The sequence below is a fragment of the Triturus cristatus genome, chromosome 5_1 (genome assembly GCF_964204655.1).
Source record: "Triturus cristatus chromosome 5_1, aTriCri1.1, whole genome shotgun sequence".
Classification (NCBI taxonomy): domain Eukaryota; kingdom Metazoa; phylum Chordata; class Amphibia; order Caudata; family Salamandridae; genus Triturus; species Triturus cristatus.
The window spans coordinates 368,045,136-368,070,553 of record NC_140587.1 but is presented as its reverse complement, the minus strand read 5'-3'; the positions used below and the strand labels follow the sequence as shown (position 1 = coordinate 368,070,553).

Sequence of the window (25,418 nt, the reverse complement as noted above, 5' to 3'; positions counted from 1 at the left end):
AAGAGAGGTGCAGAAAGATGCAAGAGAGGTGCAGAAAGAGGAAGAAAGGTACCGAAAGAGGCAAGCGAGGTACAGAAACAGGAAGAAAGGCACAGAAAGAAGCAAAAGAAGTGCAGAAAGAGGCAAGAGAGGTGCAGAAAGAGGCAAGGGAAGTGTAGAAAGAGGCAAGAGAGGAACAGAAAAAGGCAAGAGAAGAGCAGAAAGAGGCAAGAGAGGTGCAGAAAGAGGCAAGAGAAGTGCAGAAAGAGGCAAGAGAGGTGCAAAAAGAAGCAAGAGTGATGCCGAAAGAGGCAAAAGAAGTGGAGAAAGAGGCAAGAGAGGAGCAGAAAGACACAAGAGAGGTGCTGAAAGAGACAAGAGAGATGCAGAAACAAGCACGAGTGGTGCTGAAAGAAGAGAGTGAGCTGCAGAAAGAGGCAAGACAGGTGCAAAAAAGAGGCAAGAAAGGTGTAGGAAGAGGCAAGAGATGTGCAGAAAGAGGCAAGACGAGTGCAGAAAGAAGCACGAGAGGTGTGGAAAGATTCAAAATCAGTGCAGAAAGAGGCAAGAGAGGTGTATAAAGAGGCAAAAGTGGTGCAGAAAGAGGCAAGAGCGGTGCAGAAAGAGGCAAGAGAGATGCAGAAAGAGACAAGAAAAGTGCAGAAAGAGGCAAGAGAGGTGCAAAAAAAGAGGCAAGGAATGTGTAGGAAGAGGCAAGAGAGGTGCAGAAAGAGGCAAGAGAAGTGCAGAACGGAGCAAGAGAGGTGCAGAGAGATACAAGAGAGGTGCAGAAAGAGACACATGAGATGCGGCAAGAGAAGTTCAGGAAGAGGCAAGAGAGGTGCAGAAAGAGGCAAGAGAGGTACCGAAAGAGATAAGAGAAGTAGAGAAAGATGCAAGTAAGGAGCAGAAGGAGGCAATAGAGGTACAGAAACAAGCAAGAGTGATGCTGAAAGAAGAGAGTGTGCTGCAGAAAGAGGCAAGAGAGGTGCAAAAAAGAGGCAAGAAAGGTGTAGGAAGAGGCAAGAGAGGTGCAGAAAGAGGCAAGAGAATTGCAGAAAGAAGCAAGAGAGGTGCAGAAAGATGCATGAGACGTGCAGAAAGAGGCAAGAGGGGTATAGAAAGAGGCAAGAGTGGTAAAGAAAGAGGCAAGTGTGGTGCAGAAAGAGGCAAGTGAGATGCAGAGAGACAAGAAAAGTGCAGAAAGAAGAAAGAGAGGTGCAGAAAGATGCAAGAGAGGTGCAGAAAGAGGAAGAAAGGTACCGAAAGAGGCAAGCGAGGTACAGAAACAGGAAGAAAGGCACAGAAAGAAGCAAAAGAAGTGCAGAAACAGGCAAGAGAGGTGCAGAAAGAGGCAAGGGAAGTGTAGAAAGAGGCAAGAGAGGAACAGAAAAAGGCAAGAGAAGAGCAGAAAGAGGCAAGAGAGGTGCAGAAAGAGGCAAGAGAAGTGCAGAAAGAGGCAAGAGAGGTGCAAAAAGAAGCAAGAGTGATGCCGAAAGAGGCAAAAGAAGTGGAGAAAGAGGCAAGAGAGGAGCAGAAAGACACAAGAGAGGTGCTGAAAGAGACAAGAGAGATGCACAAAGAGGCAAGAGGGGTGTAGAAAGAGGCAAGAGTGGTGCAGAAAGAGGGAAGAGAGGTGCAGAAAGAGGCAAGAGAAGTGGAGAAAGAGGAAAGAGAGGTGCAGAAATATGCAAGAGAGGTGCAGAAAGAGGAAAGAGAGATGCACAAAGAGGCAGGAGAGGTGTAGAAAGAGGCAAGAGTGGTGCAAAAAGTGAGAACAGAGGTGCAGAAAGAGGCAACAGAGGTGCAGAAAGAGGCAAGAGAGGTGCAGAAAGAGAAAGGCAGAGAAAGAAGCAAACGAGGTGCAGAAAGAGGCAAGAAAGGTGCAGAAAGATGCAAGAGAGGTACAGAAAGAGCATGAAAGGTGCAGAAAGAGGCACCCAAGGTGCAGAAACAGGAAGAAGGGCACAGAAAGAAGCCTGAGAAGTGCAGAAAGAGACAAGAGAGGTACAGAAAGAGGCAAGTGAGGTGCAGAAAGAGACAAAGGAGGTGCAGAAATAGGCAAGAGAAGTGCAGAAAGAGACAAGAGAGGTGCAGAAATAGGCAGGAGAAGTGCAGAAAGAGGAAAGTGAGGTGCAGAATGAGGCAAGATGGGTGCAGAAAGAAGCAAGAGAAGTGGAGAAAGAGGGAACAAAGGTGCAGAAAGAGGCAAGAGAGGTGCAGAAACAAGCAAGAGAGATGCACAAAGAGGCAAGAGAGGTGCACAAAGAGGCAAGATATTGGCGTAAAGAGGCAAAAGAGGTGCACAAAGAGGCAAGAGAGGTGCATGTATAGGTAAGAGAGGTGCAGAAAGAGGCAAGAGAGGTGCAGAAAGAGCTAAGAGTGGTGTAGCAGAGGCAAGAGAGGTAAAGAAAGAGGAAGAGAGTCACAGAAAGAGGCATGTGAGGTGCAGAAAGAGGCATGAGGAGTGCAAAAAGAGGCAAGAGAGGTGCAGAAACAGGCAAGAGAAATACAGAAAGGGGCAAGAGAAGTACAGAAAGAGACAAGATAGGTGCAGAAAGAGGCAAGACAGGTGCAAAAAGAGGCAAGAGACATGTATAAATGTATATATTCAATCTCTTCTCACTCTTACAAGGATGGAATGAACACTCTTTTTTTTGTTTTTAAATATTTTGTATTTGTCAACTGTGAGAAGGTGGCCTGGTATATGCTGTCCACTAGTTCTAGTGGGCACCTTGTATCAGTCCAAACAACCCCTTATGGTGAATCGGTTAAAGACAACCTTTATTGAAAGCTATCCTAGTGATAGCTATGGAGAGTAGCCTTCAGGCTAAGTCTTGAAGGAATGTAAAGCAGCTTGTTTTACCAGTCTAAAATCTCTTGAATGATCAAATGAAAGGACAACCACACCAGGTATATATTTAAAATATATGTATTTAGGTTAACACACACCCCTCTAGTCTCTTTATGAGACTGAAGTTCGAAGTACTCAAGTTACAAGATAGCAATCATCAGTAATAGCACAAATACATGTTTGGGCCCTAGGGGTGTACCAAACCATATACCAAAAAAGTGGTATAAGAACCACGACTGAACTAGACACAAGGCCTACAGCCTGTAGAATCGCTGGGACCCCAAGGAACCACCCAAGGTAGTGACACAGGGGACCCACAGGACTGTATGCAGTGTGTAAACACAACCGTGGGTTCCCGTTAGCTTCTATGGGCAATGTCGCGGTTGGAATTTTAAAGATTAGGGACACTTCTAATCAAGTCAGGACCAAACCCTTTTGGACTTAAGAAGTTCTAGGGCTAGCACCCACGGGAGCACTGGAGTACTCGAGTTACCTCACCTGGGAAGCCAGGTGCATAGGTGTCTTTTGGTGTCAGGTCGCGTCATCGATTGCAATTGAAGCCTGCAAAGAACTGCTGCTGCCGTGAAGAGGAGAAGTATCCGAAGAGATCCAAGCCTGGATCTAGGATGTAAGGAACCTGAAAGCAGAGGGGACAGAGTCTGGGTCACTAGCCAGTGACCGAGGGCAGGATGGACCAATGCCCACAGATGTCGGGTGCTTCAGGTGAGTTGATGGGTGTCTTGACTCTTCAGCCATGAAGTCCAGGAGGCATCAACGAAGTCCACGAGCCAGATTCAAGCTGTCTCACAAAGTCTGTCGAGTGCTGCGGTGTCGGCATCCAGATTGGCCCCAACAAGCCTTGGCAACAGCAAGTCACAGGAATTCAGAGAAAGGACTGCGGTGCAGACAAGCAAGGTCTAAGGGACTCACCCAGTGAGGGTAAGTCAGGGCACGTCTGGAGCAACCAAGAAAGCCCAAATAGAAGAGGAGTTGCCTTTGTGGGGACCTGCTAGCCAACGGGCTAGTGATTGCGAAGGAGCCTCAAGTGCTCACACTTGAAACTGGCCCATGGGTCACTCGTGGAGTGGAGGCCAGTAATCTTCAGTGCAGGAGGTGCTCAAGGCTAGGGCTACTCAAAGCCCAAAGCACAACTTTGAGGAGGACCAGGAAGATGCTGTTGCTGCAAAAGATCATGGTGTCCTTGGGTCACGGTTCCACATCACCCACGATAGCCTCAGGCCTCAGCTTTACTGTGGACTCAGGGTAGCCTTGGGGAAGTCTGGAAATCCACCTCTGGTGATGCAAAGACTTCGGTGTCCGGCGGGAGCTTCAGCGATGCAGACCGGTCAGTTGCTTCTTTGGTGCCTGCCAAGCAGGGGAGTCACTCCTTGACCCCAAGGGAGATTTCTTCCATCTTCTAGTCATGATAGAAAGTCGAAGGTCGGGGATATATGTTGCAGAGTTTTGCCCAGGGTAATCTAAAGTCCTAGGGACTGGATTCCTCTACTTATACCAAGTTTAGGGGATGGGCTAACTCTAAGGCCCCACCTATGGGTGGGTTTTGAAAGAGGGGTGGTTACACCTATTTCCTTTGTCCAGTTTCATGCCCGAGCAGGGGCAGGTAGCCCCTGCAACCGGTTTGAACTGGACTATGCACAGGGACACCAAGTGTGCCCCCATTGCAGGACTTCAAAGCACCAGAGAGTGCTCCCGCCCAACCCCAATACACATCTGCCTGTCTGGGGAGGTGGTTTCACCTCCCTTCGACAGTAAACCTATTGTCCAGACCTCTCCTGCTGGAGTTTCAGTCAGCAGCAGGAGGCCAGACCCGTATTTGTGGCAGAGGCATCCATTTTGTGATGCCAGAGCTCAGGAAAGTCCTAGCGGGTTTGACCAGTGTGAACATGTCTCTCCCTCTAGAAGCGTGGAATGCTACCCCCGCCACCAGAATTGGCAGGGGGGTAGTATTCCAAAGCGATTGACACCAAACATGACATGTTTTGATGCAGCCATTCCAAAGTTAGCCTTTACAGCGAGGTTATAATGCACTTAACAGTATTTGGTATGGCTGTATCACAGAACAGCCATAAGGAAGGATTTCTGAAAGCTTCAGAGGGATTCAGCTCATGCTTGGGCACCCCCTCACTCAAAACCAAGCACTCTGCCTTCAGGATTGTTAAGGCCTGCCATAGGAGTGACTTATAGGTTTATATGCGTCTGTATATATATGTGGATATAGGTAGCCTATACCACTGTAAGGGGTGCAAGCACACCCTTACCCAGGCTGCAGTAGCAGACCTGTGGTGCCATTTTGGAGTGCTTCCCAGGGGTGGCATAATACATGCTTCAGCCCCTGGTAGGCCTCTGAGATACCTATGCCCTAGGTACATATTATACCATATACTAGGGGCTTATAAGGCACTCCAGAATCCAATTAGATATGTACCTAATGTACATGCAAACCATTTTAGAGAGGAAGCAGCTAGGCTGTGGTCCTGATTAGCAGGGTCACAGCCAGACTAAGGTCGAAAAACAGTGAAACACCAGCAAATAGTGGGGGTACCCATGTGAAGCAGATCCTACTCTCCTACATCAACAAGAGGACATAAAACATATTTACATATGTAAAACATATAGAGAGGATGACAATAAGGAGAAAAAAGACTTTACAATAACGGTATAAAAAAATAAAATATCACTGCCTTGGATAGAACAGAATTACAAATATACATAAAGCGAACATCAGTATCAAGCCTCATTACTATCACTAAGGCTGATCTCTAAAATAAAAGCCCCCATATAGCATTTAGTTTTGTCATAGAATGAGCACCCCTAACCGCTGCCAGTGCATATTCCATCTTGTACGTTTCCCTAACCAATATCCACCAATCACTTATAGAAGGAGGATTTTGGCTAATCCATACCCGGGAGATTACCAGCCTGGCAGCAACAAGTAGTATCAAAAATAGTTGAGCAAGTCTATAGCTCATATTCTCTGAACCAATCATAATTTCCCTAATTGAGAAAGATGGATCTGTCACCAGTCTCTGAGAACACACTGGACATACCCGCTGCCAAAATAGACCCAATTTCGGACATGTTAGGAACATGTGTGTTATGCTTGCTGCATTCAAATCACATCTAGGACATTTTGTCAGAGCACTGACTGAACCTGGCAGAGCCCATTTAGCTATTTTCTCCGGCGTGTAATACAGCAGGCATACAGTACGAAATTGGTGTAATCCAAATTAATGAAATGAACTGAATCACCAATAACACTTAAAGCTTGTACTATAGCACCTGCCGTAACATCAATTCCCAGAGTCTTGCTCCACCGTTCCGCCATTGTTTCACCATCACCTTGTCTATGGCCAAGAAAGCATTTATGTAAATGACTTATGAGAAATTTTGTCTTCTCCTTATACAGATAATCCCAGACCTCCGAATTAAAGATTTTTCAGCAGATTATCCCTTATTTGGAGATATTTTAAAAACATAATCTGGTAGCTTAAACTGTAACTGTAAGTTCTCAAAAGATGCAAGACCGCTATGATCATAACGATCCCCAAGCGAGATAATCCCATAGCTGGCCCAATGTTTACTAGCAACATCTTGAAATACCTATGGAAATATCGAATCAACACTCTGGTTGTAGTTTGGAAGTATTTAATATGCAAAGGGTGTACTCCACACATTTCGGCTCATCTGAACCTTGATCAGGATACAGGACGTCATTGTAGCTTCTTTATTTAAATGTATAAATGCCTCCAGTTGCAAAAATTAACAAAGGGGTACATATTAGAGTAAACCAAAAAGCAGTTGGCCATATTGACCTGGTCACAATGCAGAAATAAGCAAGAGAAGTGCAGAAAGAGGCAAGAAAAGTGCAGAACAAAGCAAGAGAGGTGCAAAAAGAAGAAGAAAGGCGCAGACAGAAGCAGAAGTGATGGAAGAGGCAAGAGAGGTGCAGAAAGAAGCAATAGAAGTGTGGAAAGAAGCAAGAGAGGCAACGAAAGAAGAACGAGAATTGAAAAAAAGAAGAGTGAGGTATAGAAAGAGAAAGAAAGGTGCAGAAACAGGCAAGTGAGGTGCAGAAGGAGGAAGAAAGGTACAGAAAGAGGTAAGAGAGGTGCAGAAAGAAGAAGAAAGTTGCAGAAAGAGGCAGGAGATGTGCAGAAAGAGGCAAGAGAGGTGCAGGAAGAAGCGAGTGTGGTGCAGAAAGAGGCAAGAGAGGTGCAGAAAGAGGCAAAAGAGGTGTAAAAAGAATACAGAGTGGTGCAGAAAGGGGCAAGAGAGATGCAGAAAGAGGCATGAGAGGTACAGAAAGATGCAAGAGAGGTGCAGAAAGAAGAGTGAGCTGCAGAAAGGGGCAAGAGAGGTGGAAAAAGAGGCAATAGAGGTGCAGAAAGAGGAAGAAAGTCACCGAAAGAGGCAAGAGAGGAGCAGATAGAGGCAAGGGTAGTGCAGAAAGAGGCAAGAGAGGTGCAGAAAGATACAAGAGAGGTGCAGAAAGAGGAATAAATGTGCAGAAAGAGGCAAATGAGGTGCAGAACCAGTAAGACAGGCACAGAAAGAAGCAAAAGAAGTACAGAAAGTAGTAGGAGAGGTGCAGGAAGAGGCAAGAGAGGTAGCAAAAGAGGCAAGAGAAGTGAAGAAAGAGGCAAGAGAGGAGCAGAAAGAGGCAAGAGAGATACAGAAACAAGCAAGAAAGGTGCACAAAGAGGCAAGAGAGGTGCACAAAGAGGCAAGAGAGGGGCAGAAAGAGGCAAAAGAGGTACACAAAGAGGCAAGAGAGCTACAGAAAGAGGCAAGAGAAGTGCAGAAAGGGGCAAGAGGTACAGGGAGACGGAAGGGTGGTGTAGAAGAGGCAAGAGAGGTAAAGAAAGAGGATGAAAGGTACAGAAAGAGGCAAGTAAGGTACATAAAGAAGCAAGAGGAGTACAGAAAGAGGCAAGAGAGGTGCAGAAAGTGTCAAGAGAGGTGCAGAACTAGGTAAGAGAGGTGCAGACAGAGGCAAAAGAGTTGAAGAAAGAAGCAAGAGAGGTCTATAAAGAGGCAAGACAGGTGAAGAAAGGAACAAAACCACAGAAAGAGGCAAGTGAGGTGCAGAAAGAGGCAAGAGGAGTCCAGAAATAGGCAAAAGAGGTACATAAACAGCCAAGAGAGGTGCAGAAAGATTCAAGAGAAGTGCAGAAAGACGCAAGATAGGTGCAGAAAAAGGCAAGAGATGTGCAGAAAGAGATTGTAGCTTCTTTATTTAAATATACAAATGCTTCCATTTGCCAACATTAACAAAGGGCTACATATTACATTAAACCAAAAAGCTGTTGGCCATATTGGCCTGGTCATAATGCAGAAAGAAACAAGAGAACTGTAGGAAGAAGCAAGAAAAGTGTAGAAAGAAGACAGAGAGATTCAAAAAGAGGAAGAAAGGTGCAGAAACAAGCCGAATTGATGAAAGAGGCAAGAGAGGTGCAAAAAGAATCAAGAGAAGTACGGGAAGGAGCAAAAGAGGTGCAGAATGAAGAAAGAGAATTGAAAACAGAAAGTGAGGTACAGAAAGAGGAAGAAAGGCGCAGAAAGAGGTAAGTGAGGTGCAGAAAGAAGAAGAAAGGTGCAGAAAGAGACAATAGAGGTGCAGAAAGAGGCAAGAGAGGTGCAGAAAAAGGCAAGAGAGGTGCAGAAAGAGGCATAAGAGGTGCAGAAAGAGGCAAGAGAGGTGCTCAGAGAGGCAAGAGAGGCACAGAAAAAGGTAAGGAAGGTGCAGAAAGAGCTAAGAGAGGTGTATAAAGAGGCAAGAGAGGTGAAGAAAGAGGAAGAAAGTCACAGAAGAAGGCAAGTGAGGTACAGAAAGAGGCAAGAGGAGTGCAGCAAGAGGCAAGAGAGGTGTAGAAATAGGCAAGAAAGGTGCAGAAAGAAGAGAGTGAGCTGCAGAAAGAGTCAAGAGAGGTATATATATGTATGTATTCAATCTCCTCTCACTCTTATAAGGAAGGGGAAGGCATCAGTACTCAGGTTGTAGTTTGGAAGTATTTAATCTGCAAAGGACGCAATCCACGCGTTTCAGCTTATCCAAACCTTGAGCACAATACAAGACGTCATTTTAGCTTCCTTATTTAAATGTACAAATGCCTCCAGTTGTCAACATTAACAAAGGACTACATATTACATTAAACCAAAAGGCTGTCTGTCATATTGGCCTGGTCATGATGCACAAATTCTGTAATTCATACAATAAAGAAAAGAGAACAAGGGTTAATATGCACACAATGTCATTTCAGCATATCTTGCCTCGTAACCGCCGTACCTTTATGTTCGTCAACGTGACTTGTTCAAAATAAACATACTCTGGTTGTAGTTTGGAAGTATTTCATCTGCAAAGGAGGCAATCCACACATTTCGGCTCATCTGGACCTTCATCTCGATACAGAAAGTCATAGTAGCTTCTTTATTTAAACATTGTCAACATTAACAAAGGACTACTTATTACATTAAACCAAAAGGCTATCTGTCATATTGGCCTGGTCATGATTCACAAATTCAGGAATTCATACAATAAAGAAAAGAGAACAAGTGTTAATATGCACACAATGTTAGCAGAAGGCTTTTTCACAGGGTAAAATCACCTTAGAACACACCACAATTCCTAAAATTAGTATGTTGTCATCAACAAATGAATTATATTGTAACTAAAGTCTGTTATCACCCTTTATATGTTCTCCTTTTGGTGACCCTCAAAACCTTCTATTCTCTGCAATGCATTTTAATGGGGTGCTATCATGTATATTGGTCCCAAGAGGGCTGCCAGTACTTCCTGGATGAAGTGCTGACAGCCAATCGGATCTGAACGATGTTGCGAACCCCCCCAAACATCTTCAGGAAGACACTCAAGACCTGGCTCTTTGACTGAGCAGAGTTGCAACCCCAGCGCCTTGAGACCCCCACGGGTGAGCAGCGGCTTACAATTCCCCTGATTTATAGATGGATACATAGATAGATAGATAGAAAGATAGATAGATAGATAGATAGATAGATAGATAGATAGATAGATAGATAGATAGATAGATAGATAGATAGATAGATAGATAGATAGATAGATAGATAGATAGATAGATAGATAGATAGATAGATAGATAGATAGATAGATAGATAGATAGATAGATAGATAGATAGATAGATAGATAGATAGATAGATAGATAGATAGATAGATAGATAGATAGATAGATAGATAGACAGATAGTTAATCTCCTTTGCATGTCAAAACCACTTCCACACTGTTTCAAATTTTCATATAAAAAGATGGAAAGGCATAATGGGAGGTTCATAAACAAACTAACCATCAGAGACTCAAGAGCCAACAAAGCCAACATCATACAAATGACATAACAGGATCAGATAACACCAAATGTGGCATCAAATAGACCCAGTTATAAATCATCCTCACTCTTTATGATCATTACTAAAGCTAAGACAGATGGAGCGCCTGGTTCAAATGGTCTACCAATTGCACTCTTTAGAGCTAATTATGAATTAGGGTATAAAGCCCTAACCTGGTCGTTCAGCAATTGTTTGGCCACTGGAACTGTTACATCTAATTTATACAAAATGTTACCACTGGAGACCTGGTGAATTACAGGCTGATCTTTCTCATAGTCATCAAGGCAATGTTCTTATCCAGCCTTTAATTAAAGGACCTCGAAGCCTGGGCAAATGAACCATGTCTCATACCCTCAAACCAAGCAGGCTTCTACCACGGTAGTGCCACAACAACAAACCTCCCTGTGTTATCATTTATAATTAAAGTTTCAATTTCTAATAAAAGCCTCTCTTTGCATATTTTTTGGACTTAAAATACACAATTGACAAGGCTTCGCGATTGACCCTATTGTCAAAACTGAATGCATTGGGTACTCATTCAACACTCACCCTCCAAATTCTTTATAACAATACTTGGGTGAGAGTAAAATTAGGTGACGACCACAGAGCAAATTGCAACTTGGAATGGATTAAACCTGGATTGCATATTGGCTCCCTTCTTATTTTGCCTGTCGTATGGTGTATACTTTCTCAGCAAAACAATGCATTTATTGGACAACATAAACCTCAAAACTGTGCAAGACTGAGTCCACACACACATCGGGATATGTTGTCCTTAGTCTTGACTATCTCTCAGTGCACCATCTATACCCATAACCTTGCAAGGTAACAGGGAGAATGTGCATTCTCAGAACATGACAACCCTGACTCCACAAGGAAAATCGTGGAAACTAATGGAAAACTTTTGTTTGGTACCTCATGCTTGCCCAAAGGAAGACACAAGAAATACTCGAATTGGTATTTCAATATTTATTGAAGCAATTAGATTCTTGTGTAAAATGTTTGTACTGCAATTATCAATAGACAGCAACAATAGAGTAACCAGCATCACAAGAATGGTAAAGAAAATGAACAGTTCAAGCATTGTGCAGTTGCATAGATTATATGCTTGCATATAAGTACAGTTATAGTTATGCTCCTTTCTTGCGCTCCCTCTCCTAGTGTGACTAGTGTGACTGAATCTGCCAGAATGCCCTTAGGATGATCGAACTCCCCAGTTACCAATGGATATTTATCATCTGGGAGCCCATCTTGGTGTAAAGCTGGGCACCATCCCTCTTAGTAGGTAAAAAAGAAACAGTCGAGCTGGGATTCCGGCATGTGGCAGCCTCAAAAGTGTCAGCAAAATACTATATTGAAAAAAGATTACCACTGATCTGTGGCCCCAACTCAACAAAAAATTAGTTTGATTTACAGAAGATAAACTGGTAATAATACCTATGTATGCCTATGTATTATACATTTTTGACAATTGATACATCTTCAAACTACACTTAAAATCACAAAGACAAAAAGTGAAATCTCTACTCTACATTCAAATCTCTGCATACCAGCTTATGTGGACCCTCATTAACTTGTGAGGGGGCATTCAAAAAAATTGGTAAAACATTAAAAGAACTACCATAAATCTTCCTGAGTGTCAGATTATGAGCATACATTCTAAGAACTAAAAAATACAATTAGTGGTGTGACTAGTTCCACTGTGAATTGTCCTCCTTAGGCTTGGAAGCCCTCTCGGAGTCACCAGCTAGTCTAACAGCCTTCAAAAAAGCTGTAAATAATTCTGTGTGAATTCTCCCATAGTTACATTACAAAATTCAGCTCGCTTGAAAGGCTCATGCTTTACAATAATACACTTTTAAACACACCTAACACATCAGCAATTCTTGGGTGAATCTTATCTTATATAAATACAAAGCTAATGAGAAGCTACAGGATGGGCAATTTTCCTACAAAGGGTATGTTTCTCCATTGAAAGCAAGCTTGGCTATCTGCAAACTGTTTTCTCTGTTGCTACAACCAACAAAATATATTTCACAATCTTTGTACATGCCCCTTCTTGACTTCTGCATGTAGACATTTTTGCATAAACATTTTAATGCTTTACAGATAAGAACCTGCATACAAGATCTTTGCCAGTGCTTGAGAGGAGTAGAAGCACAGTTAACCTGCAGCTTTTTTAAATTTATCAACCATCTCATAAGTCTTATTATACCTGGATACCCTCTTAGGTGATTAATGTGCTATACAAATCAATGTAACACCAAACTGAACATAACCTTCCAGGACACCCTGTATTAGCACATGCACTTTCATTTTATAGTACAGTAATAAAAGCCAGGTTTGCTTTTTATTGTGATTTTACTAACCTACTTAAATAATGAATAATTGTAAAAAATCTTCTCGATCCCCTTCTATTCTTTTGTGATGGTGGTAACTCCGTATACAACCAAGAAATTATTTTGCACAATCCCTGCATATTGCCTCTTCTCGACTTCTGCATGTAGACACTTTTTTGCAAAGACATTTTAATGATTCACAAGGGAGTACTTACAGACATGCTCTGATTCAGTGCTTGAGCAGAGCACATGTACAAATAATCAACAGTCTTGTTGTTAATTTTTTGGAACTGAGAGCGCGCAGGTGCATGATTTACAATCTCTCATCTGATGGATCTTTTTAAGTTGACTGAGCATAGTGAATACTCCAGTAGAAGTCTTCCAGAATTGGAATACATGTATGGCATGAAGCTTCACACATTCAAAAATAAAGGATTTAGAGAGATCAGTACCTCTCAAAGTCTAACGATATCTGCTCTAACTTCTAACAGTGTGAACATTAATTAAAACACACAAAAACTACAGTATTAATTGTATCTCTTATCACCCCTCTAGGAACCAATCATTTCAATTCTCACGTTGTGCATTTGCAGCATTACCAGACTTCCCCATCTCACAAAACTTGTACAGTAGCTGCAGCCTTGAACATCCCTCAATATCTGATAAGAGATAAATAGGAGGCTTCACATTTCTTGCCAGGATTTCTCTTCTCAGGCCTTACTATCAAGAAGCTAATATAGACAACTATACTCCTGTCTATTGCAAATGAAACCTTGAGAAAGCACCTGCAAATGAAAGAACATGCAAACAAGCAAAATACATTTCAGAATTAAGGGGCTCATTATGATGGCGGGGGTGACATCAGTCCACGCGCCATCATAGCGGTTCTGGGACCGCCCACCAGACATGATGCGGTCCTACCAGCCCAGTTAGGATGCGGTTGCCAGTATGGCGGACGCATCCTGGCCTTTTAACATTGCGGACGTTGCTGCTGGCTGCAGCGCCGTTTGCAATGTTAAAATGCCACGATGTGCATTTCCATGCGGTGCATACCACCTTGTGGAAATGTAGGGGGGTACGGGGGTACCATGGGTACCCCCCAGTGCACCTACACCCTCCCTCCACACTGAGGGGGCCCTTAATGCACTCCCAATCTCCACCAGCCATGGAAAGGCCTCCTCCAGGACACATCATAATATGGTGGACGGTGCCTGCTAGGCACGCCACCATATTAGTGTCCCTTTTCCGTCCGCCAGGCAATCGGTGCGATTGCCTCCGGCGGAAAAGCGGCAGACTGACTTTGCGTTCGCTGCGATACCCACCGCCATCCTAATTTGACTGTGGGTAAAATGCTCAGTGATGGCGGAAGGACCGCCACCGCCGGCCCGGGGGTGGCGGTCCTTCCACCATCATAATGAGCCCCTTAGACCTTTGGTCAGGCTAACTTTAACTAAGCATTTAATGTGAACTTGATTTCATGATTATACATGCACACATGTAACTTGTAATAAACTCCAAATCATGAGCAAAAGAATGCATGTTTACTTAAACAAATATGGCGAAGTGTAGGTGTAAAACATGAACAAAGAGTCACGTTTCATGTTTCATGTTGAAATTGAACATTGGTGCACACGTGTATAAATCTCTAAGTTCTACAGTAAATACATTTCATAAATGTGTCAAGTGCTAATATTATTAAGGTCCACAGTAACTATAATGCCAGGTGCACATATATAATTGCACTTCTGCAATGTGAAAGGGTGGAACCTAAATTATGCTGCTCCAGAACCTTTTAATTAGTCATGTGACTCTGCACTGAATGCAGATCTTTTGACTACATTCTGTAGTCATACTAGTGCTCAAACTTTGTTTTTAGATAGATAGATAGATAGATAGATAGATAGATAGATAGATAGATAGATAGATAGATAGATAGATAGATAGATAGATAGATAGATAGATAGATAGATAGATAGATAGATAGATAGATAGATAGATAGATATAGATAGATAGATAGATAGATAGATAGATAGATAGATAGATAGATAGATAGATAGATAGATAGATAGATAGATAGATAGATAGATAGATAATCTCCTTTGCATGTCAAAACCACTTCCACACTGTTTCAAACTTTCATATAAAAAGAGGGAAAGGCATAATGGGAGGTTCATAAACAAACTAACCATCAAAGACTCAAGAGCCAACAAAGCCAACATCATACAAATGACATAGCAGGATCAGATAACACCAAATGTGGCGTCAAATAGACCCAGTTATAAATCATCCTCACTCTTTATGATCATTACTAAAGCTAAGACAGATGGAGCGCCTGGTTCAAATGGCCTACCAACTGCACGCTTTAGAGCTAATTATGAATTTTGGTATAAAGCCCTAACCTGGTCGTTCAGCAATTGTTTGGCCACTGGAACTGTTACATCTAATTTATAAAAAATCTTACCACTGGAGACCTGGTGAATTACAGGCTGATCTTTCTCATAGTCATCAAGGCAATGTTCTTATCCAGCCTTTAATTAAAGGACCTCGAAGCCTGGGCAGACTTACAGAAAGCTAGATATGACAGAAAATTAGAAAAAATTCACACCTTCAATTAGTAATGTAATAGTTAAATGTCTATATAAGCAGGACATGAAAGAGCACTGAAAGCAAACGAGAAAGCCATACAAGAAGGACATACATACTAAATTGGCTAAAAGTATAACTGAATTTCTCAATCAAAGTACATTAGGGAAGTAGTTATAAATGCAAGTTTTTGCATGCATACTAAAAAGAGAATAACTTAATAAAGAACAGTTTCAAATTGATACAATCTGGTATGCTGTGAAATGGCAGCAGTCACATAAACTAAAGGCCACTCCAATGCGAATTTATAACAGCATTCTCAGGAAACAGGAACAGATAAAGTTGAAATGTGCCCTGTGTTTACATAAAAAGCAACATGAAAAGCTGGTAGAAAGAATGCTGCAATGACATCAGGATTTAAACACAAAGGCAACACAAAAGTGCTTATAAAGTGAAAACAAAAGCACTGGCCCTAAAGGGAACTACCTTGTGGTTGGATGTATGTCTTGTGAAAGAGCAAAATGCAGTCACTTAAAGTGAAGTTAGCCAGTAACTGCCGTAGGCTGACCTATAGTCCCATGCAGCGTGCTATATAGGCGGGAAGCAAAATGTGAATGACACAAAAACAGACCAAGGGATGAAGGGAGCTGGCTGAAAACATATTATAGCATAGTATACATATAATTTTAGTAAAATCAAAAGCTCTTGACTAACACAAGATATAAACACTGACCACCTATAAGTCTACATTCTAAGGAGGAGAGGGGCAATGTGAATCAAATGATGTGACGCTTTTATTGAAACCCTGAACTGAAATTGGTCTTGATGGATATTATTTTTTAATCTTTAACAAAATATGAAATATTAGCAAATGAAATGCATCTCTTATATATAAAACTGTTAACACACTTTGAACCCACTTTAGAAAAGGCAAATGTCCCTATCCAAGTGCTGAGACCTATTGGCTTTGCGCATTTCACAATTCACATTTCTCTGGCACAACACATATGCACACATGCGTATGTGATGAACATGTACACATGGTGGCCATCTTGTATACCATTCCGAGATGGCCTCATTGTGTGGCATAATGCATCTATTTTGTATACTTTACCATTCCAACATGGATGATGGCCAAATTATATCGTAATATATTTGTTTACTATTTACTTTGCTGCTTGTGGTAGAAAATATTGATTTCCTGCATATAATTACCACCTCCTTATTTTGCCTTGTATCCACCTTCATAACAAAATCTTCAACAGTGACATTTCTTCCGATACTTAAACTAAAACTTTCCCAAAGTATAATGGATGCAATCCCAAAGTCATTTTTAAAGTACTGGGTAGAATGATGAGGCTACGCTATGAAACTAAGGATCGTGATAAAATGGCAATAGTTTTATAGTTGTTAATGTTGTCATGGGGGTTTTAGCGAAAATACTGGACCAACTTGAATTTTAATTTGAAGTTATGTGAAAAAGATTACGTCTTTTTGTGTGTGGATGGAGGTGAATTACAGAGGGAACTTAATGATAGAAAATATCATAGACAATTTAGAAACCGTGGTCATGTACAAACAGATCCAATAACATGTGCATTGACAGTATTTTGAAATTGCCACCCACATCTTTTCTGGAAGATAGATTTAGCCACTATGTATGACAAAGCTCAGATTCAACACTTTTACTCTAGTCATTTCTTACACCATGATAAGCGATTTGACTTTCTGACTTAGTTAAAACACAAGTCCTCATAATAAACGTACAGCATTCATGTAAATTTCAACTTCTAGGGGAATATTAAAAGAAACAGCAGACAGTCAGATCCATCATTCAATTTTAAATTAAACCTGTAAGTCATCCTTTTTGCCCTGATCACCCCCATGCTAGCCAGACCCAGGACCAGTACTCTGTATAAAAGGTATATGGTAATTAGGTTTAATTACAATTTGTATGACAACCTACCTGTAGGTTCCTAGTATATCATAGGCCATAGGGTATGTAGGTTTAGAGGCCTATCAGAATTAATGCACTTAAGTGTGCACTGCTGTGTTGCCTGCTGTCATTTCAAAGGCAGTCCTGCTTTGCAGGCTGCTTTTAAAAGTAAATTATATGTAAATTCAGCTTTGGAATTAGCAGTACTCCTTAAGTCTTAAACTATTTTCCTTTTATATATAAGTCACTGCTAGGTCTTCCTCAGGTGCCCCGGGAGTAGGGCACTTTGTAACTATAAGCAGGGGCAGTATAAAAGATGTTTGTATAACCTTGTGAGGGAAAACAGGCAATTTTGTTTCCCCCCATTTTAGCTCCATGGGCTAACATGGTAATGCTTTAATAAAGTATTAATATTGACAGGAGCCAGCTAAAAATATACTTCAAAGTATTATAATAATAGAGTAAATCCACCAACTTGCCACAGTTGGACATAATATAACTATCACAGAAAATAAGTTATACAACTTTCTTTTCTGAAGAACTAAAATCCAGCCTTCCAGACGCCTCTCTTTCTGATTGGTCAGTCTGGGGTTAGTGATCTCTGGGTGGGACCAGCACCTCACTCCATCACATCAGTGACTGTCTGAGCAGCTGTCAGGAGTGTATGTGCACAGATGTCGACAGTAAGTCAAATTGGGCAGTTAAAAACTGCAGACAAGGCTGGCAAGCAGTAAGAGACTGCTGTGCTTGGCCGGCTTTAGAGTGATGTGACCAGTGCAGCTGCACCTGTTGCTGAGCTGGGGGCACTCTGTTTGGGAAAATCTATAGCTCTGCCTTCTGTAGAGCTCCTTGTGTGTACAACAGTTTTCAGGCAACAATAGAAATTTCAAGATAACTCTGGTGATTAATGTTCCTCCTAGAAAGAGATTGAGTTTTGTCTAGTGACATTTTTGACTCACCATAAAGTAGTGCAGAGTGTTAATATGACTGCTGCAAAGAATGCGTACCATGCAGATCACAGAACTGTATTTTTTGTGGATGGCTCAATGAGTTACTACCTTTCTCACAGAGATCTTTTTGGTACTTGCAGTTCATAACTTACACTCATAATACTGTACAGTGACCTATGATTGTAATCAAAAAGCTGCATGCAAACTGCATGATGTAGGTTAGAATATTATGTTTTTCCCCAGTTTTTTTTATCCAAATTTTGCTAACATAGGTTTGTATGGGTAGATATACATTCTTATTGGCCAACCCCAACCACTGTGGTACGTTTTAAATCCTATGTTTGCGCTTTTATTTTATAGACTAAACACTTAAAGTTAAATGCCTACTTGTATAGATGACATGATTCCTACACAGGTCTACCCAGATTACTCAGATGAGTGTAGGATCTGACATTAAGGTGTTTCCATAGACTTCATTGCTTGGTTTGGCTCGCAAGAAATTGTCACTATGTTTTGCACATTTGGTCGTTGAATGTGACTCATAAGTACAGTGAAACGACTCAAATGTCATATGTAAGCTCTCAAACCTCCACACAAAAATAATGATTTCAACAATTCAAGGGCGTGAGGGGCAGACTGTATAACCAACTTCTATTGCCTCCTGGTGTGCCAGATAGCAGACAGACCAATATAACTGTGGAGCCCAGTAAAACCATATTGAATTCCTCGCCAAATGAACCTACTACCTTTTGAGAATCTTTTCACTGAAACCCTTTATGATTGGGGAACGGCATGATCAAGATTTCACTGAAGAGATAATAATGAGCTCCTCTCTGTTAACATTTCAGTATAGAGGGCAGGATGGGTTTTGATGAATGGGTTTGCATCCAAATTGCTGGCAGGTCATTTACACCTAATCAAAGTATTCAGGGTTAGATTTCCAAGCCTCCTGCTCCACCATTACGTTACTTTTTGTGACAAACTGGTGGCGTATCTTACTGTTCCATTTTACAAGGAGAGGTAAAGCCACCCTGTCCTTGTAAATATGGCCCTTTTACACGCAGCACTTTGCGTGAAAGGGGCGTTCCATGGATGTTGCTGTGGGTGTTCCCACGCATCACCCATGGAACGAGAAATAAATCTGGAAATGCGTGTGAATGCTACGCCTCCCCAGGGGAGGCATAGGGAGGCGCAATGAGGAACATTTTTTTCATTTCGCCTCGTTTTTTCCTCTTACAATGCGTGCTGCATTCTACAGCACATATTGAAAGAGGAAAATGCCTGTAGTGATTGTTTTTGTGCAGGAAGGTGCCCCTTCCTGCACAAAAACAATCTCCCCACGACGCAGGTATCTTTGCACCATGGTGCAAGGGTGCCTGCGCCGGCGCATGGCAGCAGTTTGTGCGCCAGTGCAGGGGGAAGCACAGAGATGTGACATATTGTTGTAAATATGTCGCATCCCTGTGCTTTGAAAGTGACTCAGTGCGGCGCAGCCAAATAAATGGCTTGCGGAATGCACTGAGTCACTTTCATTCCATCAGTTTTCAGGTAACTAATCTTTTATTGCTCAATGGTTCTTTGAACAGTATTTCGAACATATATCCTGCTTTCCAGTAGATTACATGTGTCTGCAGCCATTGCATGTTTCAGGAAACATGATTGTAAAGATGATAAGGCTGAGTTCCTTTTTTGTGTGCACAGTTTATGGACGCGGTTACGCCTGGTCTCCAGCATACCTGGACATCGCTGTAGGAGACACAGTAACGTGGCAGTGGGAACCCCAGCCATCTGTTGTGGGTTACCGCGTGTTCTCAGTGTCCGGCCCTGGAAGCACTGTATACAATGGGGAAGGATTTCAAAGTTCAGGTGCCAGACAAGAATCAGGTAAGTGATGACTTTTTATGAAAAGTGAAATACCATTTAAGCGAAAGGGAGAGTGAAACGAGAAAATGTGCCTCTTTTTTATGCAGACTGTCAAATTAAATCTCAAATTTATAAGTAAATCTTAAATGTTAAAAAATATTCCAAGTATTGTTGAGATTAACATACCATCAAAGCAAAATATTCATCCACTGTTTCTGGGGGGAGAGGATGAGGGGGCTGCACTCAGCAACCTTCTGGGACCAAGGAAAGCATGCAATGACGGTAAAAAGAAAGGATGGACTTGGAGTTATGGAATGTACACAAAACAATCAGAACATTACCTCCTAGTCCTCCTCGTTACAATTGTTGCAATTGTTACTGGATAAAGTATACCCAAGAGTCTCCACTGGGGCATTCAACCACTTCACAAGAGCGAACTGGGACCTCACTGACTACTTGAAAACCAAAAGTGATGCCTGTGCACATAATCAATGACAAAATCGTAGTTCAAGATCCACCAGACTTTTAGCCCCCACACTAGAGTCTGTTGTGAAGTACAAATGCAGTTGGGCTAGCCCATAGGGCTTTCACTAGCAAGCTATAGCAGAGAAGTCAACATGTGTCCAAATGAATGTCCTGGATTCTTGCAGGAATGGGATTTACCATGAGTCAGGCCAGAGAAACAAATACCCTACTGTGAGAATTTGAGTTCTTGGTTGACTGGAGTGAAACCATGCTCAAGCAACAGCCACAATCCCTGTCAGAGTAAACTACTCAAAGTCACAAAATGTTCGTGTGCTTAACCCCCTGGTATCTTGGCAGAAAAACTATCAGACACAAACAGTAATAAAGTGAAAACACAACACAAGACAAATCCCACACCAATTTAGAAAAATAGTGTCAATTTTAATAAATTATTTGACACCAAAATGAAAAATTCAATTGGTAGAACTGGAGACATGGAGTTTCAAATATTTAAGGTAAGGGTGGTGCCTAAAAGCACAAAGAGCCACTTGCAGTTATTTTGTTGCTCAATTCTGAGTGAAAGTCACAAGTTCAGCCTGACTGCGATGGAGCCCAGACTGTATTCCAGGACCAGTTTAGTCCTGCTGAGAAAGTTGCCTTCTAAAGTCCAGCACACAGAGTTCCGTTCCCAATGGAGGAGGCCGTGAGGAGCAACAAGAGCGTCATGATTGGTTGTTGCTGTAGCGTGAACAGCAGGCCTGGCATTTAAACAGTCATCGCTGTAGCCTAAAGTTGCAGATGGTCATTGCTGGTTTTTTGCATTGACAGTCACCATGGGCTGTTAATGCTGTAGTGCGAAGTGCAAATCTTGCGTCGCCAGTCGCCGCTGGCAGTCAATGCAGCCCGAAGAGACAGGTTTGCCAGAACGTTGAGTTGGCGTGCGGCGTGGGCAGAAAGATCTTGCTGCAAACAGGCCTTTTTGTGGTGGTGAAGAGCCCAGAACTTCACGTTCTCTCATTTTTCTTCAAGAAGGAGTACAGCTGATGTAACAACAAGGGTTCAGGACCTGAGTAGCACTCCCTCCATCAGAGGCCATCAGGATTCAGGTAGTTCCAAGCAGCAGGTCAGCTGGGCAGATGCAGGGCGGCCTTTGTGCTAGCTATGTCTCTGTAGCTCTAACAGGACGTATGTCAGCTGACCTTTGGAGTCCCTTCACCCTGGGATGAAGGGTGCAGGCCCTTCTCAGTAAGAGGGCAGGCCTCAAGTAGCAAGTAATTCTTTTTCTGTAGTATCCACTGGTCCAGGAGTGCAATAAAGAGTGAGTCTGAGGGTCCCATCGTTCTACTGAGTGCCCACTTTGCAGGGAGGGAAGCCTCTGGAGTTTCCTCCTACAGAGGTGTCTAGAAATTCTTGCCTCCCCGCTGTGATGCTAGAGTGTCTGTGGGCACAATAGGCTAGTGCGAAGTCCTTTGCGCGCAAGCTGAGCCAGTACCTTTGAAGTGGAAATGTGGTAGGCGACAGCTCCAACATCTTATCAAATCAGAAATAGACCACCCTGCCAACATACCAGACCCTCCTTTTTAGTACTGCCTGGAGTGAATGAACACTCAAAAGACAACTGCCAACTATAACTAGCAATTTGACCCACGAAACAGGTTGCACCAAGTAGTTAGAAAATGTCAGCTTTCTTTAAGTGGCATTTTCAGAACTGTGACTTAAACTCTTACTTTACCATTAAAGAGGTTTTAAATCACAATTCCTCAAAAACCAAGCATGCCTTTACTACCTACTTCCAAACAAATTATTAAATGTATTAAGGTAACTCAATGTTATCCTACGGGAGAGGAAGGCCTTGCAATATTGAAACATTAATTTGGGAGTTTTTCAATACCAGGACATGTTAAACTTAACAGCACTTTTCCAACCTTGTAAATACAACACACCCTGCTCTATGTGCTGCTTAGGGCCTATCTTAGGGGTGACTTATGAGTATTAAAAAAGAAGATTTAGTCCTTGCAAAAGGATTCTTTTGCCAGGTCAATATGGCAGTTTCAAACTTGACACAGATGCTGCATTGGCAAGCCCGAGACAGGTTTAAAGTGCTGGAAAACGCCAACTTTCTGAGAGTGGCATTTTCAAAATTGTAACAACAAATCCAACTTTGCCGTTGAAGAGGAGTTTTGATAAAAATGTCATAGATACCTAACAGGACATTCCTATCTGCTCCCATTTGAAAGTTACTGTGTCTTAAATGTAATAAGGGAACCAAATGTTATGCTATGAGATAGGTAGGCCTAACAGTAGTGAAGAATGAGTTTAGAAGTTTTTCACTTCAAGGACACGTAAAACTTAAAAGTACATGCCCAACTTTTTAAATACACTGCACCCTGCCCCATGGGCTGTTTAGGGCCTACCCTACAAGTAACTTATATGTATTAAATGGAAGGTTTAGGCCTGACAAAAGGTTCATCTTGTCAGGTCAAAATGGCAGTTCAAACCTACACACACAATGTGAACAATGGCAGGCCTCTGGCATGTTTTACGAGTGGGTGGCACAAGCAGTGCCACAGGCCCACTAGTGGCATTATATTTACAGGCCCTGGGTACATGGCCCTTACAAGTAAATTAATTGTGCCAATTGGGTGTAAGCCAATGTTACCATGTTTAAGGAAGGCACAAGCACTTTAGCACTGGTTAGCAGTGGCAAAGCGCACAGAGTCCTAAAAGCCAACAGAAATTGCTTCAGAAAACTGGAGCATAAAGGCAAAACGTTTGTGGATGACCCTGCAAAGAGGGACATGTCCAACATCTACTATTCAATTTATATAGGGAGAGGAAGTTCTCAAATTTGTCTAATTAGAAGTAAAGGTTGGCACCGGTGTCACTGAAATGGCAACTAGTGAAAGACAAATGGACTGCCCTTCACCGAACTAACTTGTGCAACAAAAACCACCTCAAGAGAAGATACATTGGATAAAATTAACCACAAGCACAGTCACCAGCTCCAAAGGAATAGCTGACGTAGGTCCAAGGCTTAATGAGTGTCTGTTGGAAAATGGTCCTCTCTAAAGGGTCAGGCCAGACTTTTTGCCTTCCTCCTCCCCTTTTGACTAAATTCTTTTTTGGGGCTTTGGAACTCTGAGAACTGAGTGGCTGTGTTCTCTCCTCTAAAAATGGTTTAATTGGTTTACACTGGTTTGAAATTTGTGATTTAGTCATAAGCCTCTTGTAAAGTGGTATACCATATACTCAGGGCCTGTAAATTAAATACTATTAGCGGGTCTGCAGCACTGATTGTGCCAACCACATAAGTAGCCCTGTAAGCATGTCACAGGTCTGCCACTGCAGAGCCTGTATGTGCAGTTTTCTGCCACTTCAACTTGGCATTTAACACCCTTTGCCAAGCCTTAAACTCCCCTTGTATTACACATAAGTCACCTCTAAGGTAGGCCCCAGGTAGCCCATAGGGTAGGGTGCTGGGTAAGAAAAAGGTAGGTCATTTACTTGAAAGTTTTGGAGCGAGTGAAAAACACCTATATTCTTTTTTCACTACTGTGAGGCCTAATCCTCTCATAGACTAACATTGGTAATTCCTTAATACACTTTTAAACTGTAATTCCTGATTAGGCAGGAGCAGCTGTGTCATGTTTCATATCTTTGGAATGGTAATCATAAATCCTCTTTACTGGTAAAGTTGGATTTAACATTACTGTTTTACAAATGCCACTTTTAGAAGAGCACCATTGTGATTGGTCTGACCATCCTGATTCGATGCTCAGCCAAGGAATGGGGACCTGGGCATGTTCTCCACGCAGGCTGTAATGCATCCTGCATAGAGAGCAGAGACAGTGAGCATGACTAATGTGGATGGCCCAAGATGGTCAGTCAAACAGTAATGTGCACTTAGGAGTGGCCAAACCACTCCTGCCCAGCCCTGCCCTACCCTACCCAGAGAGGAGAGCAGCCCTGTCACCCGCCCGTAAAGCAGCACAAAACATAAAATGATAATAAGTCAAAGATATTATCATTTTATGTTTCCTTTACCTTGCAGTGCACTGCTTAAAAACAGTGGGGGAATGCTCCTCCACCATAGCAGAGGAGCTGCCCCTGGGGGCTGGGAAGAAAGAGCTTTTGGCTCTTCAAAGACCCTTCTTTGATGTCACCCCCACTTCAAAGGCACAACTGGGTATAAGTACTGGGTCTCTGACCCCACAAAATTAGACACTTTTGGCCCTGTGACATAGGAACTGCAAAGCTTCTACAAATACTTTCATTCTGCTGGACTGCTGCTCTGAAAGAACTGCTTTTCTGCTGTGCTGCCCAACTGCCTGCTGCTCTCTGACCCTGCTGAGGAAGAGCTGAACTCTGCTTGCAACCAAAGTGATCCTCAAGGGCTTGTTTGCTTGCCTCCCTTTGCTTGAGACTCAGGGATATCAAAGTCTCTACCCCTTCTCCTGTGCCTGGCTCATTGGAAGTGGGCCCAGATACTTGCTCCAGAGAATTTGATGCGTTGCCAGTCTGCATTTAGCAGAATTGATGCATCAACTCTGTTGCAGGAGTAGAATTGGCTCATCGCTCTCAGAACCAATGCATCTCCTTGAGATCCTGTTGCATCTGAACTGCGTATCACCGCGCAGACGTGTGTAGAGATTGATGCTTCCGCTCGACCGTGTGGAGTTGCACATTAGAACTAATGTATCTAGACTTGACACTTTCTCTTCCTAACCGATGCATCGCCGCCACTGCGGGATCGACATCAAGGCATCGCTCAACTGTGTCCCACATCTTTAGCATATGAGTACGGCGCACAGTAGTGAAAAATGAACTAAGTTGTTTTGAATTAGTAGGACAAGTAAAACATTAAAAGTACATGTCCAAAAGAGCATCAGAATGTAGGGACTGATTCCATCTATGTCATACGAAACTGTTTGACCAATTCCTGGGCTGTCCACAGTGCCTCGCCCATACCCCTAACTTTCCCTGGGATGACAATCGATTTTGGCAACCTCAAACATGAAACACTGATCCCCAAAGGCATTATGGGAACAGACCTTTACCCCTTTCGTTGTT

General features: G+C 42.5%; 1 protein-coding gene across 1 annotated transcript in view; it reads left to right on the top strand.

Moving 5' to 3' along the window:
- LOC146830898 (fibrocystin-L-like) overlaps nt 1–25,418 on the top strand; it is a 1,500,901-nt gene that overhangs the window by 740,126 nt on the left and 735,357 nt on the right. The window contains exon 37 of the mRNA XM_085605087.1: nt 19,722–19,904. Coding sequence (XP_085461213.1) covers nt 19,722–19,904 — 183 coding nt within the window. The remainder of the gene's footprint in view (nt 1–19,721; nt 19,905–25,418) is intronic.